The sequence below is a fragment of the Callospermophilus lateralis genome, chromosome 11 (assembly GCF_048772815.1).
Source record: "Callospermophilus lateralis isolate mCalLat2 chromosome 11, mCalLat2.hap1, whole genome shotgun sequence".
Classification (NCBI taxonomy): domain Eukaryota; kingdom Metazoa; phylum Chordata; class Mammalia; order Rodentia; family Sciuridae; genus Callospermophilus; species Callospermophilus lateralis.
In genome coordinates this window covers 16,483,326-16,505,298 of record NC_135315.1, presented here as the reverse complement: position 1 = coordinate 16,505,298, position 21,973 = coordinate 16,483,326, and the positions used below count along the sequence as shown (strand labels likewise).

Sequence of the window (21,973 nt, the reverse complement as noted above, 5' to 3'; positions counted from 1 at the left end):
TTTATTTTATTTATTTATATGCAGTGCTGAGAATCAAATCCAGTGCCTCACACATGCTAGACAAGTGCTCTACCACTGAGCCACAACTCCAGCCCCAGGAATAAAGACTCTGTAATGACTTTATTTGTGGTGATTTTGTGACTTTTTTCTTGAGGATTAATAAACTTCACTTAGAAAATGTATCTTGAGGTTGGGAGTGTGTGTACCTTAAGTCCTAGGTTCAATCCCCAGTACCACACACACACCCCAAAAGAAAACAAAAAAATAAAATGCATCTTGGTTCAGGTGAGTTCTGAGATGTTCTAACTGGCCCAAAGCTAGAAGGTTAATACATGCTGGAAGATGCAGGGAGAGAAATAAACAAGAATGGCAGGATACTGAAAGGAAGTAAATACACGTGACTGAAGTAGAGGCTGTACAGGCTTGGTTGAAATGGTGGTGTTGGGGACAGTTGATAAAAAGCTTTGAGTTCCAGGCTGGTGACTTTAGACTTGATAAAATAGACCTAGGGAGCGGCTGGTAGTGATTGAGCTGGAGAGTGACCTCATGAGAAGGGAATTTGAGAAAGATTATGCTAACAGCTGAGGATTATGTGAATTGGAGAAGAGACTGAGCTTTGAGGGTCTGTGAATGTGGCTGCTAGAGAGTCCAGACAGTCCTGTTTCCCTTATCCTTGAATCTGAAAAAAAAAAAAAAAGATAGAACATTAAAATAGTTCTGAATTATTAATTTAAAGTGAGAAACATTTTTATCCAGTTATTTGTCCTAAAGGCATTTAGAATCTAACCAGAGGTGCAGCTTGCTATACACAGACTTAAAAGCAAAGGAGTAAAGTGAGTGATTGTGCCGGCTATTGTCTCTTTCTCCTTAGAAGGACATATATGCTTGATTTCTAGATGAAAATAACTACATCATCTAGAGAGGATGCCCACCAAATGATAGGTTCTTTGTTTCTTCCTTTTCTAACTAGGTTCTAGTCAGACTCATTGTAGAACAATAAACAGACTTGATTATATTCCAATCTTGAGTGTACACCATAGTTGCCTTGAATAGGCTTTGTTGTTTTGCCACAAATATATAATTTGAGAAAGAGGGGTTTAAAATATAAAGTCGTCCCTCAGTATCCATACGGTTGGTTCCAGGGTGCTGGGTAGATACCAAAATCTGTGGAGCTCAAGTTCTTTATATGAAATGGTATAGTATTTATATACCCTCCCTTATACTTTAAAATCATCTATAGATTACTATTAATACCTAGTATAGTGGAAATATGTAAATAGTTTTCATACTGAATTGTTTAGGGAATAATGACAGGAAGAAAAGTCTGTAGTGGAGTTAGTTGTTCAGTACAGATGCAGTTTTTCCCCCTGAATGTTTTCAATCTGCACTTGTTTGAATCCATGGATGAAGATCTCATGGATACAGAGGACCAACAGAACTGAATTTGGAGTGCTTCAGTGAGAAATGTCCAAAAAATTGAAAATGTGAAGTTTAAAAATTTGAAAATGAATTTGGGACTTGGAGATATAGATTTTTTGGGCAGAACTAAATGCATTATTTTTTATGTAATAACTTGTAAAATCTTTGAAAGTGTATTCATCATCATTATTAAAACTGTGTACTTATACGTCTACATCCTCCACACAAGATGGTGAGCTTCTTGGGGCCAGGATGACTCTTATTCATCTTAGCAAAGTACTCAGCACCCTATAGGGGCTCAGTGTTCGTTGAGCAAATGAATGAGAGTAATGTGGGTAAAAGAGATAAAGAAGGAGGAGATCAGTGGCAGAGAAGCCCCAACACAAGATCACTAACTCTGGCCATGGGGAAGTCACTTGGGTGTGCTGGGGAGGAAGTCAGAATTCAGGAAGCCAAAGAGGAAGTTGATAGAGAGGGAAGCCATGAAAGAGAATTCCCTTTGGCATTAAAAGCACATCCCAGCTAGGATTGTGGCTCAGTGGTAGAGCACTCACCTAGCACATGTGAGCCACTGGGTTCAATCCTCAGTACTACATAAAAATAAAGGTATTGTGTCCATCTAAAACTAAAAAAAAAAAAAAGCACCTCCACAAAATGCTAGAAAAAGTGCCTTCTAAAGGTTTGTATCTTTTTTTCCTTATGGAGAGCCACCTGTGCTGTGAATACCAGGGCCATCACTTTTATTGATGCTTCCTAGGATCCTTGCCCCCAAGGGGCCAGCCTTCATCCTGAGTGAACCCTTCTTCACTCTGCCAGCTTCCCGTGTTGACTTAGTATGGTGTCCTGGGTTCTGTTCTCAGGTCTGCTGTGCAATGATCCACGCAGTGTGTCCTTAAGCAAGTCACCCCCTCTGGGCTTCTATAATCCCCTGTGGCTGGCAGCACGTCTGGGAGTATGCAGTTGACTGGCGATGATCTGACTTGCTCTCTGCTGCTTTGCAACAATAAATCACTTCACCAAACATCAGCTGTCTTGTCTTCTGCTCTCTGCTTTGTGTCCTAAGGCTGACTCTCACCCTCCTATTGTTGGGCCTTCTAGTGTCCTCTATAGGATTCAGTTCACAAATACATCTTTAGGCAGCACGCCCTTGATTGCAGCACAGAAATGTGCTTCAGACATTTAAAGGGAATGTTGAGTGAGTAGGCCAAACCTAGGGCACTTTCTCCACCTCTGCCCAGGCAGCCAAGGAAATGAACTTTGAAGGGATGATTTAAAGTGCTCTGACTGGGCTGGTGTTGTGGCTCAGGGGTAGAGCGCTTGCCTACTATGTGTGAGGCACTGGGTTCTGTCCTCAGTACCACATAAAAATAAAGATATTGTGTCCATCTGTAACTAAAAAATAAATATTATTAAAAAAAGCGGTCAAATGTTATAAAAAAAAAAGAGCTCTGGCAGTCAGTGATACCATGGTCCTTGAAATTTAATTTGAGACATTTTTGCCCTTCTTTTTTGCCCTCTCCTTTGAATTTTGGGGTCTAAAGACTGACTGAGCCTCTAGGTTATCCTTTGCTTCTTTTCTTCCTTGGTGGGAAGGAATCTTATACACAGAGGATTGAGTTAATCATTCTCCTGACTTATGGCCTTTCCATGTAAGGTTTTTTTTTTTTTTTTGGCAGTACTGGGAATTGAACCCAGGGCCTGGTACATACTAGGCAAGTGCTCTACCACTGAGCTATACCCCCAGCCCTATTTAAGACCTCTCTTATATAAGAACTTTATTCCCTTTTATCTCACTGAGCCATCCATCCAAATCACGCCCACCATGGACAATCATCAGATATTTTTAATATGTATTTATTTATTTGTTTGGTATAGGGGATTGAACCAAGGAGTACTAAACCAGTGAGCCCCACATCTCCAGCCCTTTTTATTTTTATTTTGAGACAGGGTCTCACTAAGTTGCTGAGCCTGGCCTTGAACTTCCTCCTGCTTCAGCCTTTTTTTTTAATATTTATTTTTTAGTTGTATGTGGACACAATACCTTTATTTTATTTTTATGTGGGGCTGAGGATCAAAGCCAGTGCTTCACACATGTTAGGCGAGCACTCTACTTCTGAGCCCCAGCCCCAGCCCTGCTTCAGCCTTTTGAGTAGCTGGAATTACAGATGTGTGCTGCCTCACCCAGCATCCAATGTACCCAAAATGTCATCATTTTAACATGTAATCAATATAAAAATTACTAATGAAATTGATTAAATTTCTTGTTGTACTTAATCTTCAAAATCCAGCAAGCACTTATACTAATATCTCAATTTGGATTCTAAATTTTCATCAGAAGTACTTAATCTGTAGTTAGATTTCATAAAATTCACGGTTGAAAAACTAGATTCACATACCTAAGTTTTCTCAAGCATACTTAAAAGTTTTCCAGTAACTGAATCAAGTACCAAAATAATTATTTTCCTTTCATATTTACATACAAATTGACAAACCAGCTTCGTTTATTTTAGAAAAATTGACTTGACTTTGAAGCAAAAGCATATCAGTTTCAAAATGCATCTGTCCAATTAAAGTCACTAACTCTTATGATATTTTCCTTGTTTTCCTATATTTACTAGATAGCTAGTAAGATACAGTCTGTAATTAAGGAAGTTGTATCTTTGAGTTAGTTGTGCTTCTCACCTGTCTTGTTGTGCTGTCCTTGGGCATATAGGCTGCTTTGGCCAATAGTGTGTACCTGTGTCATTGAGCTCAGGGGGTCCTGGTAAGGGGGTAAGGATGGTAATTGAACCCTAAAACTGAGAACCCTAGGCACAGAGACTCCTAAATAATCAGATCCAACCCTACAAAATAGCTCTTTGTGTTAGGAATTCACCTCCACCCTCCCCAGGGAGAAGTAGCCTGAGGAGGAAGACCTTCTTGAATTCTCCTGCCCTGGAAGTTTAGAGGGGCTGAGGAGGGGAAATATCTGTCCAAGGTTTGGCTGTCTCCCTCCTACCTGTTTCTATCAACTCCTTGCAAGCGCAGTGCATTTTCATGCCTTGATATTATTACCTTATTGACACCTGAACCACAGTTTTGAGTCATAGCTGGTAAGCAGGTGGCACTGTTTGTTCCAAGATGGTAGTAGAGGAAAAGAAGGACCAGAGTCCCAAGAATTCCTTTTTTTTTTTTTAATCTTTGCAAAGCTACTCCTGGCCACTTCCTACCCCAAACTGAAGCTACTCCTCTATCACATACACCTTGGTTTAGAGGCCCTCCCTTTTACCCAAGAGGTTCTTCACTATTTTCCTAATTTCTTGGCATTTTCTCTTTGTAATTTTTCTGTTTGATCTTGGGAGAGGGAGTGGCAGGCATGTTAATCACTTGTTTAATCCTCGGGACCACTCTATGAAGTTATATTAGCAGTCTCATTTCACAGATGAGAATACAGGCTTGAAGAAGTTAACTAGCTTGCCTGTGTTACTGAGTCAGGACTTCGATCCAGGCAATCTGGCTTCTGAGTGGGCCCTCTTAACCTCTGCCTTGCAGGAAAACCCAAATTATCCAGTGTCCTGTGCATTAATGTCCTGTGCATTAATGGAGAGTTGATCAAGGCATTGTCTGGCAATGTGCAGGCTTAAGAGAACTGAGGAGAAGACAGAGAAAATGACAAGGGCAAGGCATTAGCAGCCAGGCCTGCTGTCAGCAGCATTTGATCCTGGGCAGGAGACTGACAGATGGCTCTCAGGGCAGGACAGGCCCTGTGTGGCTAGAAGTGAAGGGAGGAGGGGTGAGCATCCGCGAGCCCAGCCCACACAAGGACTGATGTCAGTGCTCTGTGCGTTGGTCTCCAAATTTGACATCTGATATAAACTTGTTGGTGTGAAATTCTATCCTGCATTTTCAGCCCACTGGATTTGAAGTCCTTCCAGGGCAGCAGTTGGGCCGGAGCGACTGGCCCAGGCACCACTAGATGCTTCCCAGAGGTGGCTGTCAGGCTGCCAGTGTGCACTGCTATACTTGTCTCTTCACACTTCTGCATCTCCTTCTTTCCTTTCTCTGATTGGCCAACATGCACTGGGGTAAGTCTCGGTTGTAGACACTGTGAAGGAGACTCTAGATGGATGAGACTTGAAGGTCAAAGTCAGCAACCAGGAAATAGATGAGGAGCACAGGAGGGTAAAACCTCTGACTCCAGTTACTGGACTCTAAAGAGTTTCAATAAAAACAAGGCTAGTGTCTGTCTGGTGTATGCTCTAGATGTACAGCTCTTGCCTTGAAACCACTGTTTCCTAGTTGCTTCTGAAATGCCAGGCCCTTTTTTTTTTTTTCCTCCTGGGGTTGCTAAAATAGAATCAGAAACGGATTTGAAGAGCCTCTCCTTCCCCGTTGTGGCGCCTGTGGTTCGAGGTTTCAGGCAGACAGGCTCCTCCTTTGAGTGTCCACTGACAAGGCAGGCTGCCTGGCCCTAGGGACATGCCACATGCTTTCTGGGCCACAAATATTTCACACCCTAGGTTCCTAGCTGCCTCCCAGACCCCTCTCCCTTTCCTTTCTACCCTTCCCTCAATCCTAAATCCACACTTTACAATCCTTTTGGCCACTGTCACCTTACTTTGTCTCTCCTTCATGTGGACCCCTCTCCTGGAGTTCCTTCAGGGAAATCTGAGCAGCCTGTTCGCGTATGGCTTTAAATGCCTGAGAAAGCAAAGAAAAATGAACTTGTATGCTTGTTTTCTTGTGCTAGGGGTTGTTTGCAGAGCCTCATGTTATTTCTCATAAATCTCATAACTTGAGAAGGAGATGTTTACTTAAAGGTCATGAGGATTCTTAGCCCGAGATTAGGAAGTAGTAAATCCAGGCTTCAGGGATCTGTCTGCCTCCAAAGTCCACACTCTCTGTCTTGGGGTGCCCCTGGAGCCCCGTTCAGTATTCCCACCTCATAGTGCTATTTCCATGGAGACTTAATATTTTGCTTCTACCTATAATTTTTTTTTAAAGGAAAGAAAAGATAAGAACAACCTCCCAGCCCTCTTTTGAGGGATCATACTTCTTTCTAGAATTACTAGAATGACTCGTTTTTTAAATTGGTTTTTAAACTGGGGTCATAGGAGAGCATTTCATTTAGTGGTTATTTAAAAAATTTAAAACCTTGAAACTATTTCTTTGAAAATGATCCTGGGAATCCCCATGTATAAAACACACAAGGGGGAGCTACTTGAAGTGGCGGTGGCAGAGGGAGCTCCTAGACCCATGTCCTTTGCAATTAGAAGCATGTCTGTGGAATTTTAGGATTGCTTCTGTTGAATGTTCTTTGAAAGTTTCTGATTATCTCTTCACTTTAGAGATAGACTGAGGCCAAGAGAGGCAAAGTGGCTGGGGCAGTTTGGACTAGTGACTGGTCTCCAGCTTCCAGGGGTCCTGCCAATCTTATAGGTGAGAAACTGTCCTGGAAAGTCCAAGTATCTTTTCTGCGTCTCTCAGCTTTATTCCTCTTTTTCCTCTGAATTTTACAGAAATTAAAGATTCTGTTCAAAGCAGTTCTGTGTGGTAGATAATTTTTTTTTGTTTTTCTAAAATATTTTATTGGCATTCAAAGTTTTTTTAAAAAAAACAAAAAAATAGTATGAGCTCGTTATAAAAATTTCCATTAATATTGGAAGTGAAAAATTTTAAAAAGCTGCAAATTGGCATCATCCTCTCATTCTCAACCACCAAGTCCCCAGGGGTGTCTCCTGTTGACAGTTGATGGCGTATCCATCCTGATCTTTCTGATGAACACACAAACATGTACACTTCTCTCCCCGCATAAGTGGGACTATAATATAAATCATTCAAGTAAATGCTTTCAAATCAGACACACTTCACTTTTGGCCTCAATCTCTGCATGTGTAAAATGGGAGTAAAAAATAGTATTTGTAGGATTATGGTGAAGATTTAATGAGTTTTTATATGAATAGTGCTTAATTGTGGCTGGCACAGAGTGAGCATAAAACACACACACACACACACACACACACACATACATGGGCAGGGGGTGGGGGGGAGGATTGCAGACTGAGTTAGATGTAGAGTAAGACTTGAGTCCCACATTTTCTGACCTCCAGTCTCCTAACTTTCTATTGCCCCTCTGCTTCTCAACGGGGTCCTCTGGGCATGGTTTAGTGATCAATCCCCATTGAATGAATGTGCGTGGATGGAGGGGACAGGCAGGTAGTAGACCTAGGGACTTGAGGTCTGTGGAGCTGCTCTGGGATGGCCGCCCTAGAAAACAGAGGCTTTCACCCCTGGGATGGGGAGGGTGTGGGGCAGCAGGGTTGGCTGGCTCAACTGTTGCCTCAGGGCTTCATGCCGGGAGAGTTGAGCCTCAGGGCAGAACTGAGGGCGCAGAGTGGCTCTCAGCTTAAAGGATCTTGGCTTAAAAGGAATGTGCAGGGGTTGCCTCTGCTCAGGAGGGGCTAAAAAAAGCCGCGCCGTCCCCTGGGCTTTGTGTGAGGGTTATCAACCGCTCAAGTCAGCTCATCTCTCTGGCTGCTCTGGCATTTTTGAGAGGGTCTGTTTTCCTGGCCCCTCTGGGTTTCCACCAATTGGCGGGAAGGAGTCAGCCGTCCCAGAGGTGGAGGCTGCGAGGAGTGAGGTGTGTGTGTGTGTGAGGGGGCTGGTGGCCCTAAACCTGGTGACAATGCACAGTTGTCAGCTGTACCCTGCTGGTGTTTCTTCCTTTTATAGTCAGCAGCAGTTGCTCTTGCTCTCACCCAGCCCCTCTGTGGGGGCTCCTGCCCAGGATAAAAGCCGAGGGAGGCGGCCTGGTCTCCTATCTCATCTCTCAGGAGTCTCTTGGTTCTCTTGGTTCCTTCTTAGATCCCACCTCCACTGAAGATCCCAACAAGACAAGATGCCTCCCAAGAAGCCTGAACCTAAGAAGGAGGCAGCCAAGTCAGCCTCAGCCTCTGCCCCAGCCCCTGCTCCAGCCCCTGCCCCAGCTTCCGCTCCTGAGCCCCCCAAGGAACCTGCCTTTGACCCCAAGAGTGTAAAGGTGAGTGAAGTTCAGGAGGGTGGGATGATATTCAGGGTTCTATTTGTCCTGGAGCATAGAGAGAGCCCTCACAGAGGTCAGACTGGCATGAGGACTATGGTGTCCATGCCTGAGATCACAGCCCCAAGGGCCAATGGAGCCAGTATTAGACTCGGGCTGAGGGCTGTCTGTGGCCATAGGCTTTTTTCCTTTAAGAACAGGATACTTCATCCAAGGAAGTCCTGTTTGGCATCTCAGATTTGCCCAGCAGAGTTGAGAATGGTGGGAGGTATAACCAGTCAACCATCCAACCTTTTTAAAGGCCTTTGGGGGCCATCATAGCAGAGTAAAGGAAACTGACTTTCCTGGAGGTGGTTTGATATCTTTATGGAGCAGACACATAGCAACAGCTGCTGGTGTAACTAGGAGTAAGTGATGTCTGCAGTCAGGGAGGATGCTCCCAGTGTGCGGGAGGTCTGGGAAAGTCCTCACTCACAAACACCCTGTAGAGGGTTGATGGAGTGGGAAGGAAGGCTATAGATACAGTAAGAACAGCCCGGGTCCCTCTTTTCCTTTTTCCTTGCCCAAAGGGGCTCCTCCTTTTGTGGCCTGAGCCCCTATTTTTTTTTTTTTTAAATTAATTTTTATTGTAGGTTGTTCAAAACATTACATAGTTCTTGATATATCATATTTCACACTTTGATTCAAGTGGGATATGAACTCCCATTTTTACCCCGTATACAGATTGCAGACTGAGCCCCTATTTGTAATTTGCTGCGGACTGGCCCATCCCAGCTGAGACCTCCTCTCTAACCTTGCCAGGAGCCAGGCCTGCTTCCCTCTGCCTCTGTAGCTCTACTTCCTCCCTGCCCTGCCCTGTTCCCTCATCTGGAATGCTCCCTGGAGCTGGTGTGGGTCCTGTGGGCTGACTTAGTAATTTTAGGCCTCCCTTAGCTATCTGACCCAGCTGCAAAGGAATGAACTGGGAGGGGGTGGGCACAGGAGGGAGGGGTCAGAAGCCTCTGGAGAGGAGAAATTTTAAGTCATGACTCCAGAACGGGAGAGGTCAAGTGGCTACTGGTATGAGGAGCTATTAATAACATCGAAAGAGTGGTAGCCCCCCAGGGATCTCAGCTTTAGGGCAGTGGCTGGGAGTGTAAGGGGTCAGGTCAAAATAGAGGCTCAGGACCAGGTGCTGTGACCAATGGGAATAGAACCCAAGGTCCAGGGCTCTAGACATAAGACCCTCCCTGGCCTCCTCAAGATTTCCCAGTACCCACAGGAGGGAATGTCCTACAATTATCTGTCGAAGACCTTGGGATTGAGCCACAAGGGGCAGGCATTAAGTAGAACTGACTTGACCAGGGGGTGGAGGTGGTGGCCCCATTCCTGGGCTTGGTTATGGCTTCCTCTGGCGAGACCTAGTTTAGTACATGACCTTAAAAGTATTTGAAGGTTTCTCTGTCATATGTCACTATGGACTAAAACTGGCAAGAGAAGCTCACCATCCGCCCCTCAGGAACCCTCCTCATCTTTCTTTGATTTATTCTGATAAAGTGCCAGGCCTGGTCCCTGGTGTCTGGGAGGGAGTGGTCTGGTGGTATCATGGGGGCCCTTCCCTGTGCCTATCACTTCCTTCCATCCTCTCACCTCTCCCAATTTCCTATTGCAGTCCTCTTTTCTGGTGGTTTTTTGAAATTGCTCTAAAGTATGGGGGGAAAGAAAAGCAGTGTCTTTCCCAAGATTCATTTTTTCCTTTTATTATACTTACCCAATACCTTTGTTTATAAGATTCTTTTCTCAAAGAGAAAGCAAAGGTAAACTTAAGTCCAATGTGTGTGGTTCTATGTAGCCAGACTTCAGCTTTTATTTACTTATTCATTTTTTGTAACAGAGATTGAACCCAGGGGTGCTTACACTGAGCAACATCCCCCACTGCCCCCCCACTTTTTAAAGAAGCAAACTTAAAGAATTTGAGACAAGGTCTCACTAAGTTACTTAGGGCCTCTCTAAATTGCTGAGGCTGGCCTCAAACTTGCGATCCTCCTGCTTCAGGCAGGCAAGCTGCTGGGATTACAGGAATGCACCACCATGCCCGGCTCCCTGACTTCATGCTTTTATACTAGTTTCTCTTACATACTTTTCCTGGGCTTAAAGCATTGCAGAGTAAGGCCTACTATACCTTTTTCTCAGAGAGTTAATGCAGAGCATCCTTTATCCCATTTAACATACTCACCACTACCCCAAACTCGCATTTGGCAAAGTCCATTCCTAGTTTCCTTGCAGAACTAGGACTAGGAATAGTGGCACATGACGAAGATGCTCCAGGGTAGCAATCACTGCTGCTGGGGAGGGGAGGGGTGGGACGGGGAGGGATGCCATGAAATGGGTAAGGACACTGAGGTGACATTTCAGGTCTTGGTGAACATGACTCTTGGCTGGTCATTGCCATTCATTTTTGGAACCTCCTACACTCCTCCTCTGTATTTATTCAGCATTGAATTAGGCATCATGGGAGTGTCAGGTCCACAGCCCAGCTGTGCCAGGGCATTAGGATAGGTTGCCAAGAGGCCAAAGAAAATACCTGGGACAGCATACAAGGCATAAGACTTTATTGGGAAAGCCAGTGGCAATAGGTGGAATAGGCAGCACCTGTGTCCCTCACTGCGCTTCACCAAGCAGTACCTCCTCTCTCACACAGCACCTTCACAGTGGTGGCCGGCTGGATGAGTGACACATGTCTTTTCCATGGTGCCCTCAGTTCCTCCCCAGTTTTCTCAGAGAGGGGTGTGGCTTTATATTTGGCTACAGATGTGGTGATATCATTAATTTACTTTGCTTTGTCCCTTGTATGACCAGCATTCCAAGGAGCAGCTATCCTGGTGTGCACGCAAGAAAGCAGCTTTCTACAGATAATACTAACTTGCCCTAGATCTCAGCATGCCTGAGAAAGTTGGTATCTTCCCGGTAATACTTATTTAGGCATTTGGCCCTGGGTCAACTCTCATGGTTCCCTGGGCTTGGCTAGGTCCTTGTGAACTAAAAGGGGCATTTCAGGGACATGGTATTACTAGCTCCTTTTCTTTAAGGACAATACAGGGGAGAATCCAAAATTTATTCCTGTATTAAACCAATATTTTTGTGAGTGGCTACTATGTACCAGGTATTTCAGTGAGCACTAACAAAATCTCTGTCCTGCAGGAACCCTGGGACACAGGGTACACATGGAAGGCAATGACTAGAAAACTATCACAAAGCAACAAGGGCCCATGAAAAGGACTCTTGCTGTTCCTAAATGTCTAAGATTGCAATGTGCTGAAGGAGGGTTTGGGGTGGTGACCAGTGATGGGAGGGAAAGCTCCATTGAGGGAGGTGGGTCAAGTAGAAAAGGAAGTAAATCCAAGGGTGGGCACCCAAAGCAGGAGGAGCTGCAGCTTGTCAGAGGGCTGTGGAATGGGGAGAGACTGAAGGGTAGATGTGAGAGCAGTTTGAGGGTGGTCAGGATGAGGAGTTTATCAATAGGGAGTAGGTTCTCGAGTTATCTACATGATTTTTCTTTTTGTTTCCCTCTGGGTCTTGAGGGAGTTTTGGAGGCTGTATATTATATGTGGCCTGTCCACCAGGAGGCTGGGGGCATACACTCGGCCTGCAGTCTCCTTCCTGCTGGAGGTGACCAGGCTTCCTTTGGAAGCTGTTAACAGTCTCTACCCTCACTCCTCTGTTTCCCTCCCCACAGATAGACTTCAGTGCTGACCAGATTGAAGGTGAGTACGAACAACCCCACTTTCCCCTCTCAGCTGCGTTTATTTATTTATTTTTTTCCTGGAGGAAGAGGAGAAGGCACAGACCAGGGCACTTTCTATGGATTAACTCATTTAATTCTCATAAAAACCCTACACGGTAGTAACTACCACCCCCATTTTCTAGGTGATAAAATGGAGGCCCCAAGAGTATGGGGGGTTGTCTAGTCTCACTCATCAGTCAGTGGTGGGGCAGGGTTCACACCTAGGCAACCTGATTCTTCTGAGATCAGATGAGATTGGGCATGTTCAGGGTGGCATGGCTGTAGACAGCAACCGGATTCTTAATTGTTCAGCTAGACAGCTTAGAACATAACAGATGCTCAACAAGTGTTAGTGCCCTTTCCCTTCCACCCTAAAGAGCTATCCAACTTATTTGGAAGCCCTCATTTCTGTTCCTGTTATTGAAAAGCCCTCCTTAGGTTGCTAGCTTCCCTCCCCATCATGAGGCCTGTCAAGATGCTAACCCACTATGGTTGCTGGGCCAATGGTGACCTGTGGGAACCCCAGTTCATCTGTGATCCCATCAAGCACTCTTCTCTACCTTGGATGGAGATGATTTATGTTTTCTCAATCTTACATAAAGCGTTGTTAAATACAACTTCAAGCTAAGTTTCAAGATCTCCCACCCTCTGACCTGATTTTCACCCCTTAGTCCCTCTTTGTTGGGGTCTGATGTTTCAAGAATGAAATGTATACTGGTAGTGATGGTGCGCATGTGTAATTCCAGCAACTTGGGAGGCTGAGGCAGGAGGATTGAAAGTTCGAGGCCAGCCTCAACAACTTAGCAAGACCCTAGGCAACTTAGTAAGAGTCTGCTTCAAAATAAAAAATAAAAGGACTTGAAATAGAACTCAGTGGTATAGCACCCCTGATTTCAATCCCCTGATCTCAATTACATATAATTTTATTAAAAAATAAAAAATATATAAAATATACATATACACTTATACATAAATGCACTAAAATTATCAGGACTGCATTTACAGATGTTTGGGTTATTTCCAGTTAGGGAAAACTGTTCTTTCCCCAGGCAAGCTTCCTAGCTCTGGGTCAAAGGATATGCACATTTTAAATTGTGATAGCTATTGCCAAATTGCCCTCCAAAAAAGCGATGCAGTTTACCCACAAATAGAGTATGAAAACTGGCATATGCATTTTGAATGAATGAATGGAATCATACTGGTATTTGTTTTTTGTTGTTCTTTGTTTTTGTTTTTTGGTCCTGGGGATTGAACCCAAGGGCTCTTTACTGCTGAGCTATATCCCCAACCCTTTTTATTTGTTATTTTGAGACAGGATCTCACTAAGTTTGCACTCTGTTTTCGTACTCTACTGTGGATATTCACCTTCAATCAATAGTGTTTGGAGTTCTGTGGAATTCTTAAAGTTAATTTTTGTGCATTTTAATGAAATATATACTTATGCAGTTATGCAAACTCCACAACACAAATGAGGACTGGAAAATGAACTAGTGATAAAATTTTTCTTTTCCCAAATGGAAATCTTTGTTAAAGCCAACTGGGACAGTTAGGGGGATTGCTCACTTCAATCTTTTTTAAAAATTATTTTATTTATATATTTATTTATTTTATGTGGTGCTGAGGATCAAAACCAGTGCCTCACACATGCCAGGCAAGCACTCTGCCACTGAGCCACAGCCCCGGCCCCCTATTTAATCTTTTAATTTGAGACATGGTCTCACTAATTTGCTTAGTGTCTTGCTAAATTGCTCAGATTGGCCTTGAACTTTCAATTCTCCTACCTCAGCTTCCCAAGTCACTGGGATTACACATGTGCTACTGCCCCTGGCTTGGTTCTTTTTAATTCAGAAATTCTGTGACTATTTAGCATTCTGTAGTTACCCTCCATCTGTTTGGAAATAGTTGTCAACCACCCCCCCACACTTTTTTTTTAAAGACTAGTATTGTTGAGAAACATGTTTTTATTTATTTATTTTTTACCTTTATTTTATTTACTTATTTTTATGTGGTGCTGAGGATCGAACCCAGAGCCCTGTGCGTGCTAGGGAGTGCTCTACCACTGAGCCACAACCCCAGCCCCTCAAACCCCTTCTTAGCTTTATGTTTATTAGGTGATAAGGCCTGAATTTCTTTTATGCTTTTCCTCTCATATGAACTAATTTCTAACTCTTGAATTCCTTCTCTGGTCCCTAAACAGATTTCCATAATTTTCCTTCTGGAAAGTTATTGTCACCATTGCACTTGTTCTAGGAGGCACTGACTACACTACTGCAGACTCTTGAGGAAAGGCTTTTCTGGGCCCATGAGCCTCACCTCTAATGCCACTGGCTTTGTTTTTTCCTAGTAACAATCAAACTTCAGCTTTGATTTGTATGTGCTTAGTGGACTTCCCAGCAGGCCAGGTACAGTTGGACCATTTATGCAGGCACAGCAAGCAGGCCTCTTCCTCTTCCTCCTTTCTCTCCACCATTTCTATTTGGATTCCTTAATAGATTCTCAGTAACCATGCTGAGCATTTGCTCTGCATTTGGCTTATAAGTGAAGACAACAATGCCTACAACTTAAGTTTACCAGCTCAAAGCCTGTGCTCAAATCCTAAGTAATTGTTCTTATTATTCAGTTTTTCCTATTAAATATCACTATATCTTTTTTTAAATATATTTTTTAGTTGTTTATGGACTTTTATTTTACTTATTTATATGTGGTGCTGAGAATCGAACCCAGTGCATCATGCATGCTAGGCAAGCACACTACAACTGAGCCACAACCCCAGTTCACTATATCTTCTTAGATGAGGAAATTCTCTCTTTTGTTAAGTCTGACTTCATTCTTCTGAGTGAATTAAGAGAAGATCAAAATATCTGGGTTCAGATTCAATTATTAAATAATTATTGAACCTGAATTTGTGGCAGACACCATGCTAATTATTTTAAACATTAGGAAATTGAATTCTTATAATAAGATGTAAGGAGTTGTTATTTCCTTTTTACAGAGTAGGAAACAGTTTCAGAGAGATTAAGTGACTTGGCCAAGATCACAAAGTTAAATGATAAAGTTGAGATAAAACTCAGTGAAATGATACTAACAGTGTTGTGTTACTGTGTGATACTAACGGCATTGTGTTTACTATGTTTTTGGTAAATTATGTCAAGATTTTTACATATATTATTTTATTTGCTTATCCTCTAGAACTAGTCTAAATATAATTTAAAGACCCTATGAGGTAGGTGCTATTAATAAAAGAGATTAAATGTTCACTTTCTCAAGGTCATAATAAGGAAAAGAAACGGAATTTGAATTCAGTTATTGATTTTGAGTTCATATGAAGTCTAATAAAGAGTTGTAAGTAAAGATCCAGGGAGATGTGCTTTGATATGTAGAATGATGTCTAAATAATCCATATATAGCCTCTAAGGAAAAAAAGCGTTTCTAAAGCACTTGAAGAAGATTAAGAACAGCTTTTCTCCTAAGAACTTCATACATTCTTCTTTGGCTTATACTGTTAATCTGCTTAGTAAACCACTGCTTTGTGGAAGTCAACTTCAGTGCCACTCCCAGTACAAATGATCCCCACTAATGAATTGGTTGAATCCAGATTAATGAAGAATTAAGGCTCTTTGCAAAAGTCCCAGGGGTGCCTTAGTTTGACTTTGCCCCTTGGACACCTGCCCTGCTAGCCTTGAGGAGTCCATCTTTATAGTACTGAGTTCCCTCTAGAACTAGGAAACATAGTTGACCACCATTCCCAGATTCCCTTATCACATGCAAGACACCATGCTTGGAGTGCTTTGTGATCCCGCCAGCAACCTGCTCAGGTGGACATTGTATCCCTACTTACAGCTAAGAAATCGAGGACCCACAGAGGTTGGCAATTTGCCCAAGCAGCATATGGATCAGTGGCAGAGCTGAGGTGGTCTGACTGTGTCCCAATGCCACCTTACCTGGATGAGGAGTCCTCTTTTAGCCTGGAACAGGCAGTACTGGTAATAGTTGATTCTTGAGCAAGTATTATCAGTTAGCAAAGTACCTCCACATCCTGCCACCTCTGTTGACACTGGGGAGGGGTGGTGAGACCCAAACTGGCTTGTCCTTCTCTGTGAGCCAGAGCTGAGGTGAAAACCCAGGGACCCTCACTCCCAGGCTGGGCCTGTTTCAATTCTCTGTTCAGCAGTCAGGACTCTCAGCTACACCAGGGAAGGACAGGTAGTGGGAGGGGTGGAGGCAGGGGAGACATTCAAATTGTGTAGCAATGGGCTGATAGGAGACAGTTCAGGCCAGGGCTGGACTGGACACCAGGCTGTCACTCTAGTTGACAGAATATGGAGTGGGGACAGGTTCCAAGGAGAGCCTGGGACAGGGGCCAAAGGAAAATATTGGCTTATTTCAATCACACATTAACCTGTTATTCAGTGGGGTGGAGGCTGAGAAGACCCTGGCCACTGCCTTCTCTTGGGACCAGCAGGCTATAGCTGACTCTTCTCTCTACAGAGTTCAAAGAGGCCTTTTCGTTGTTTGACCGGACCCCAGGTGGAGAGATGAAGATCACTTACGGGCAGTGTGGGGATGTGCTGCGGGCCTTGGGCCAGAACCCCACCAATGCTGAGGTGCTGCGTGTGTTGGGCAAGCCCAAGCCAGAAGGTTAGTGTGGGCCCTGGCTGACCTCTCCCAGCACTGCCCAGCAGCTCCTGGTCCAGATTCAACTCCTGTCAGTCTCACTCTCTGTCCTCCCCTTTAGCCCTTCAGGACCAGCCTCCCCTACCCAGGTTACCTGAGTCCCATTGTGAGAATTATCTAGAAGCCTTAGCCTTAGATGACTCTTGAAGAATGGAGCCTGTGCTTGCTCTTGGTTCCCTCATGAGGCTGGGAGCTCATGGAGGGCAGGAGAGACCTGCTACTGCTTCAGTGTCTTCCTCCGACCCCCTCCCCACCAGCTGTCAGGGACATGGCATGGGCAGGAACACTGACTGGAAATAAGATAACTAGTCACCCACTATCTCTAGCCCTGAAGCTTTTAGTTGAGGTGTCTGTCACAGCACTGTGTCCTGTGACATTGTAAGTCGTAACACACATCGTTCCTAATAAGTGGTAGAGCCCTGAAGTTGGCAAATGATTTGTTTAATGTAAATTAAAGGAGATTCAAATTTAGCTCTACAATGAAGCATCTTTCCCTCCTTTGAACCAAAACTTGGTGGATTTTTTGCTGAGAATTTAGAAAGTGGTGCAAGGACATATGTCCCATTTGTAAATGTCAACTGTTGCGTTTGGCAGTGAAATTCACAGCTACGTACACAGCCTGTCCTCAAGGTGTGGAGCTGAGGGGATCAGGTGGACCTGGGCAGGGGCACTAGCAAGAGTGGGCTGTGTCTAGAGGGTACCTGGGTCTCAGATTGGTCCTCTCTGCCTCCCTTGGTTCTGGCCTCTTCCCCTTCTCCTCTGACTGAAGATAATAGTGATGGGGGCAAATAATGTGGGCAGGAAAGTGTCCAAGGGCTATGAGATTGCCCATATTATCAGAGCTTTTTAGAAGTCAATAGATAACCTGGGCTGGGCACAGTGGTGTACGCCTGTAATCCCAGCAGCTTGGGAGACTGAGGCAGGAGGATTGCAAGTTCAAAGCCAGCCTCAGAAACTTAGTCAGGCCCTGTCTCAAAATAAAAAACAAAAAGGGATTGGGGGTGTATCTCAGTTGGAAAGCATCACTGGGTTCAATCTCTAGTTAAAAAAAAAAAGTCAACATTGTGAATATGAACCCTGGGGCCTGGGCTGTGTGGCCTTTTGGGCTCCTCAAATCCTCCTGCTGCCATCTGCAGCTCCTCGGCCAAGGTGGCCACCTGGAGCTCTGAGATGTGGGTGGAGTCAGGTTCCTTTTTCTTCTGCTCTTCTTTGCCTGGGAATAGACTGTCCTGGACCCAAGTCTCCTGCTCTGCTCCTGTGGGCAGCTCTGCGCCCTCCAGGGCGATTTCTGGGTGCTGCCAGGGCTGGGGTGAGGTCTTGGCTTGGCTGCCTACTCCCTACTTATGGCATTTCCTTTGTCCTTCCTGATGCTTGCTGAAAGAGATGAATGCCAAGATGCTGGACTTCGAGACGTTCTTGCCCATCCTGCAGCACATCTCCCGCAACAAGGAGCAGGGCACCTACGAGGACTTCGTGGAGGGGCTCCGCGTCTTTGACAAGGAGAGCAATGGCACGGTCATGGGCGCTGAACTTCGGCATGTCCTCGCTACCCTGGGTATGCAAACTGAGCAGAGACGAAGCCCTCGTGGGAGGGCGGGAGGGCTGAGAAGGGCTAAGGTGGCTTGTATTGCGGGATTCCCAGCCAATTACGTCTTGACCCAGCCTATCTCCCTGGGCTCTTGAGGAACAACCTCCCCCAGCTGGGTTTGCTCAGCAGGCACCAGGGTTTAGCAGAGGAGAGTAGTGGCAGAGCAGGGGTTACTCCTGAGGCCTGAGAGGGAGACCCCATCTTCTGTTCTTGTCTTCTCCTCAGCCAATGGGCCCTGGAGGTTGTAGAAATGGGGAGAGGCTTCAGGGAGTGGGCGGGGCCTTAAAGCCGTTGGCCCCACCCTCCAAAGCCTTATGGTTATGAACCATTTCCCAGATGCAAGAATCTTGGACCTTCAGTCTTAGGGGACACTTGGGTTTTGTCTGTGTCTTCTTTGACATTTGTAATTAAGAGCCCACCACCTCCCAACCCCCGCTTCAGGAGAGAAGATGACAGAGGCTGAGGTGGAGCAGCTGTTATCTGGGCAGGAGGACGCCAATGGTTGCATCAATTACGAAGGTATTGCTTCTGCTTCGCTTCCTCAGGGCCCAAGACGGGTGGGGGCACGATTGGCTGACGGCTCAGGGCTGGAGGATGTGTGCTCAGATGAGCTTTGGTGGACTCCCAGGTGAATGTGTTCTTTTCCATCCTGGGAGTGAATATCCCGGTGGAAGGAAGGAGCATGGATTTAGGAGACAGCTCTGTGATGCACTAGCTGTGGGACTTTGGTCAAGTCACTTATCTTCTGAGCCTCGGTTATTTCACCTGAGTAACCGGAAATGCTGGCATCTTTCTCAAGGTCATGGGGACTTGTAGAGATAATGTAGCTCATTTCATTTGTATTGAATATCAGCACAAAGAGCAGACACAACAGAGTTTAGTCTCTCCCCTCTTCTACCTCCTTCCCACCAACCCTCAAATAAGAGAAAGAATTTCAGTCTGGAGAAAGGGTGGTGGGAAGGTTTGAAAGGTGGGAAGAGGAGGCAGGTTAAGAGGTGGAGAGGAAAATGAAGGCTGAAAGGGGGCCAAGTCCACAACTGATTTTCATTTTCTTCCCCAGCCTTTGTCAAGCACATCATGTCTGGGTGAAGCAGATTCCTCCAGGGTGAGTGCAGCCTCTCTTCCGGGTCCCTGAAGGGCCTTAGGGACAATATCATGTGCCCTAGAGGTCTTTGCTTCAAGTCTGACCCCTGGAGAGGAACCAAATTGGCTGGAGAAAGCAGCCTGCCCCCGCCCATTGCTCCCCTGGGCCCTTCATTTCTCCCTACCATGCCTCCCACCTTCCCCTGTCCCCCATCTTGACCTCTATTGTCACATCTTCTTGCCTATCTCAGGATCTCTCAGGCCTGGGGTCCCCTGTATAGGCTGAGCATGAGAAAGCTCCTCCCAAGTGGGAGAGTCCCTGACCAATGGTCTTGACCCTGTTCCTCCTCACTTCCTTCCCTGGGCTCCTCCTGGGTGTGAGGCCACCAGACAGTGATGTGAGGCTATGAGTATGGGAGGGTGACACACACTTTCCATCTAGCACTTTTTTTTCAGGTGCCTTAGCCATCCCAGAGTGAGTGAACAAGAGGCCCACAGTAACCCATCCGGAGTCCTGGACTTACCACTGCGCCACACCCCAGGACCCTGAGGCCCAGGGCCCTTTCTGTAAATAAACCACCCTGGCAAGGTTGGGCTTGTTCTCTGGTTCTAACCAGTCTCTGAGTGTTTTCTTTTTTCTTTTTTTTACCTAATTAATTGAAATATCTCTGTGTGTGATGTTACCTGAGGCTTCATGTTTACTCAGTGAAATGAGTCATATCTGGGGAGAGACAGGCCAAAAGCCCATGGATGGAGAAATATTGGAGTCAGACACATTAGCAAGAGCTTTGGAAGGATCTGCCAGGAGGAGCCAGGAGTTTCACTTCCCCCCAAGGCTCGCTGTCCACCCATGTATCTCATCCCCAGGTGGTGAGCAGGAAGGGGGACACCAGGAGCTAGCCAGGGATTCTGCATAGGAATCTTTCTTAAAAAAAGAAAAAAAAATTGTGGACTCAGTGGTGGAGCACTTGCCTCGCCAGTGCAAGGCCCTAACATCTTAAACCAGTTTCAACACACAATTCAGCCCTGTTAAGGATATGCATATTGTTTGTGTAACCAATCTCCAGAACTTTTTCATCTTCTCAAACTGAAACTCTGTACCTATTAAACAACTCCCCACAGGGCTGGGCTTGTGGCTCAGTGGTAGAGCACTTGCCTAGCATGTGAGGTGCTGGGTTTGATTCTCAGCACCGTATATGAATAAAATAAAGGTCCATTAACAACTAAAAATTTTTTAAAAAGTAAACTATTAAAAATAAACAAACAACAACAACACTCCCCATTCCCTGCTCACCCTACTCCTTGGCAATCATCTCTTTCTGTTTTTATAAATTTGACTACTTCAGATGAGTAAAATCATGTGGCATTTGCCCTTTTGTGACTGGCTTTCCACCCAGCCTGAAATCCTCAGTGTTCATCCAAGCTGCATCATGTGTCAGAATTGCCTGCCTTCCTCAGGCTGAAGAATTCCCCATGGTATGGACAGAGCATGGTTTAGCTTTGGTCCTCGCTTCTTAATATGGGCTCTGGAGGTGCCTCTTCCTCTGAGTGCAAGGCCCCAGATCCCTGACTCAGCCCTGCTTGTTCTGAACATCTCACTGACTCCAACTCCCCATCCAGGAAAGGGTCAAGATCAAAGGGTCACAGACTTCAGGTTAGAAGGATGGGGTGTGGGGAGAGACAAGTGAGAAAAGGACAGATGAGCCAGTGATTGGGAAGAAGGAGAAAGATGCTGTGAGGAAGCTCAAGATGCATATGGATAGAAATGCTCATAATGGAGCCCAGGGACTCATTATGAGGGTCCCTACACCTCTGAAACTGCCCAGGATGGAGTGGATATGTCTCACAGCCTTTCTGTTGCCCTGCCTGTTGGGCACCTAGCCATAGAATTTTGTAGAATGTCTATGAATTCCAGGCACAGCTGTGGGCGTCATGGGAAGCTGAGAACTGTGAATCCAAATTTGTCCTCAGAATTTCATCCAGCTGGGGAGAAGAGAGGGAGGCTCTTGTGTATTTCTTTCTTCTTTGAGGAAGGGCACTAGCTTTGGGAGACAGCAGTTCAATCATATATCCAGAGTTGGGAAGGGGTATATGTATCCATTCATGGGTATATATATCCATATATCCATAATTGGGAGGGGGTCATGGAGTCCAATGGTTTTCTTCTTCTTCTTTTTTTTTTTTTTCTGGAGTTAGGGTTTTCTTATGTTGCTTATGCTGGCCTTGAATTTAAGATTTTCCTGCCTCAGCCTCCCAAGTAACTGAGATTATAGGCACACACCACTACTTCTAGTTTCTTCTCAAATTTTGTTCTAGCTCTATAGCCTTTTAGCCTTTTACACAAACCGAAGAGAGTACTCATGGGGGAAGTCAATGCACAAAGCTGGTGGGAACAGAGCTGCTCTGATTGAGGAGGTGAGGGGCTACA

The 21,973-nt window shown here is 45.1% G+C and overlaps 1 protein-coding gene and 1 non-coding gene across 3 annotated transcripts in view; one reads left to right on the top strand and one right to left on the bottom strand.

The window, feature by feature from the left end:
- Myl4 (myosin light chain 4) overlaps positions 1–20,079 on the top strand; it is a 28,855-nt gene extending 8,776 nt beyond the window's left edge. The window contains exons 2-9 of one of the 2 annotated variants that reach the window (XM_076870231.1): positions 6,747–6,837; positions 8,263–8,437; positions 12,153–12,180; positions 16,689–16,838; positions 18,256–18,429; positions 18,904–18,981; positions 19,523–19,567; positions 20,002–20,079. In XM_076870231.1, coding sequence (XP_076726346.1) covers positions 8,297–8,437; positions 12,153–12,180; positions 16,689–16,838; positions 18,256–18,429; positions 18,904–18,981; positions 19,523–19,551 — 600 coding nt within the window. In that variant the 5' untranslated portion in view covers positions 6,747–6,837; positions 8,263–8,296 and the 3' untranslated portion in view covers positions 19,552–19,567; positions 20,002–20,079. Of the gene's footprint in view, positions 1–6,746; positions 6,838–7,979; positions 8,039–8,262; positions 8,438–12,152; positions 12,181–16,688; positions 16,839–18,255; positions 18,430–18,903; positions 18,982–19,522; positions 19,568–20,001 lie in introns of those variants that run through there. The other variant, XM_076870232.1, reaches the window with a different exon arrangement.
- Positions 3,090–3,161, bottom strand: Trnat-agu (transfer RNA threonine (anticodon AGU)). Its single transcript has one exon. It is a non-coding gene; the product is annotated as a tRNA-Thr (tRNA).
- Positions 20,080–21,973: the final 1,894 nt, after the last annotated feature.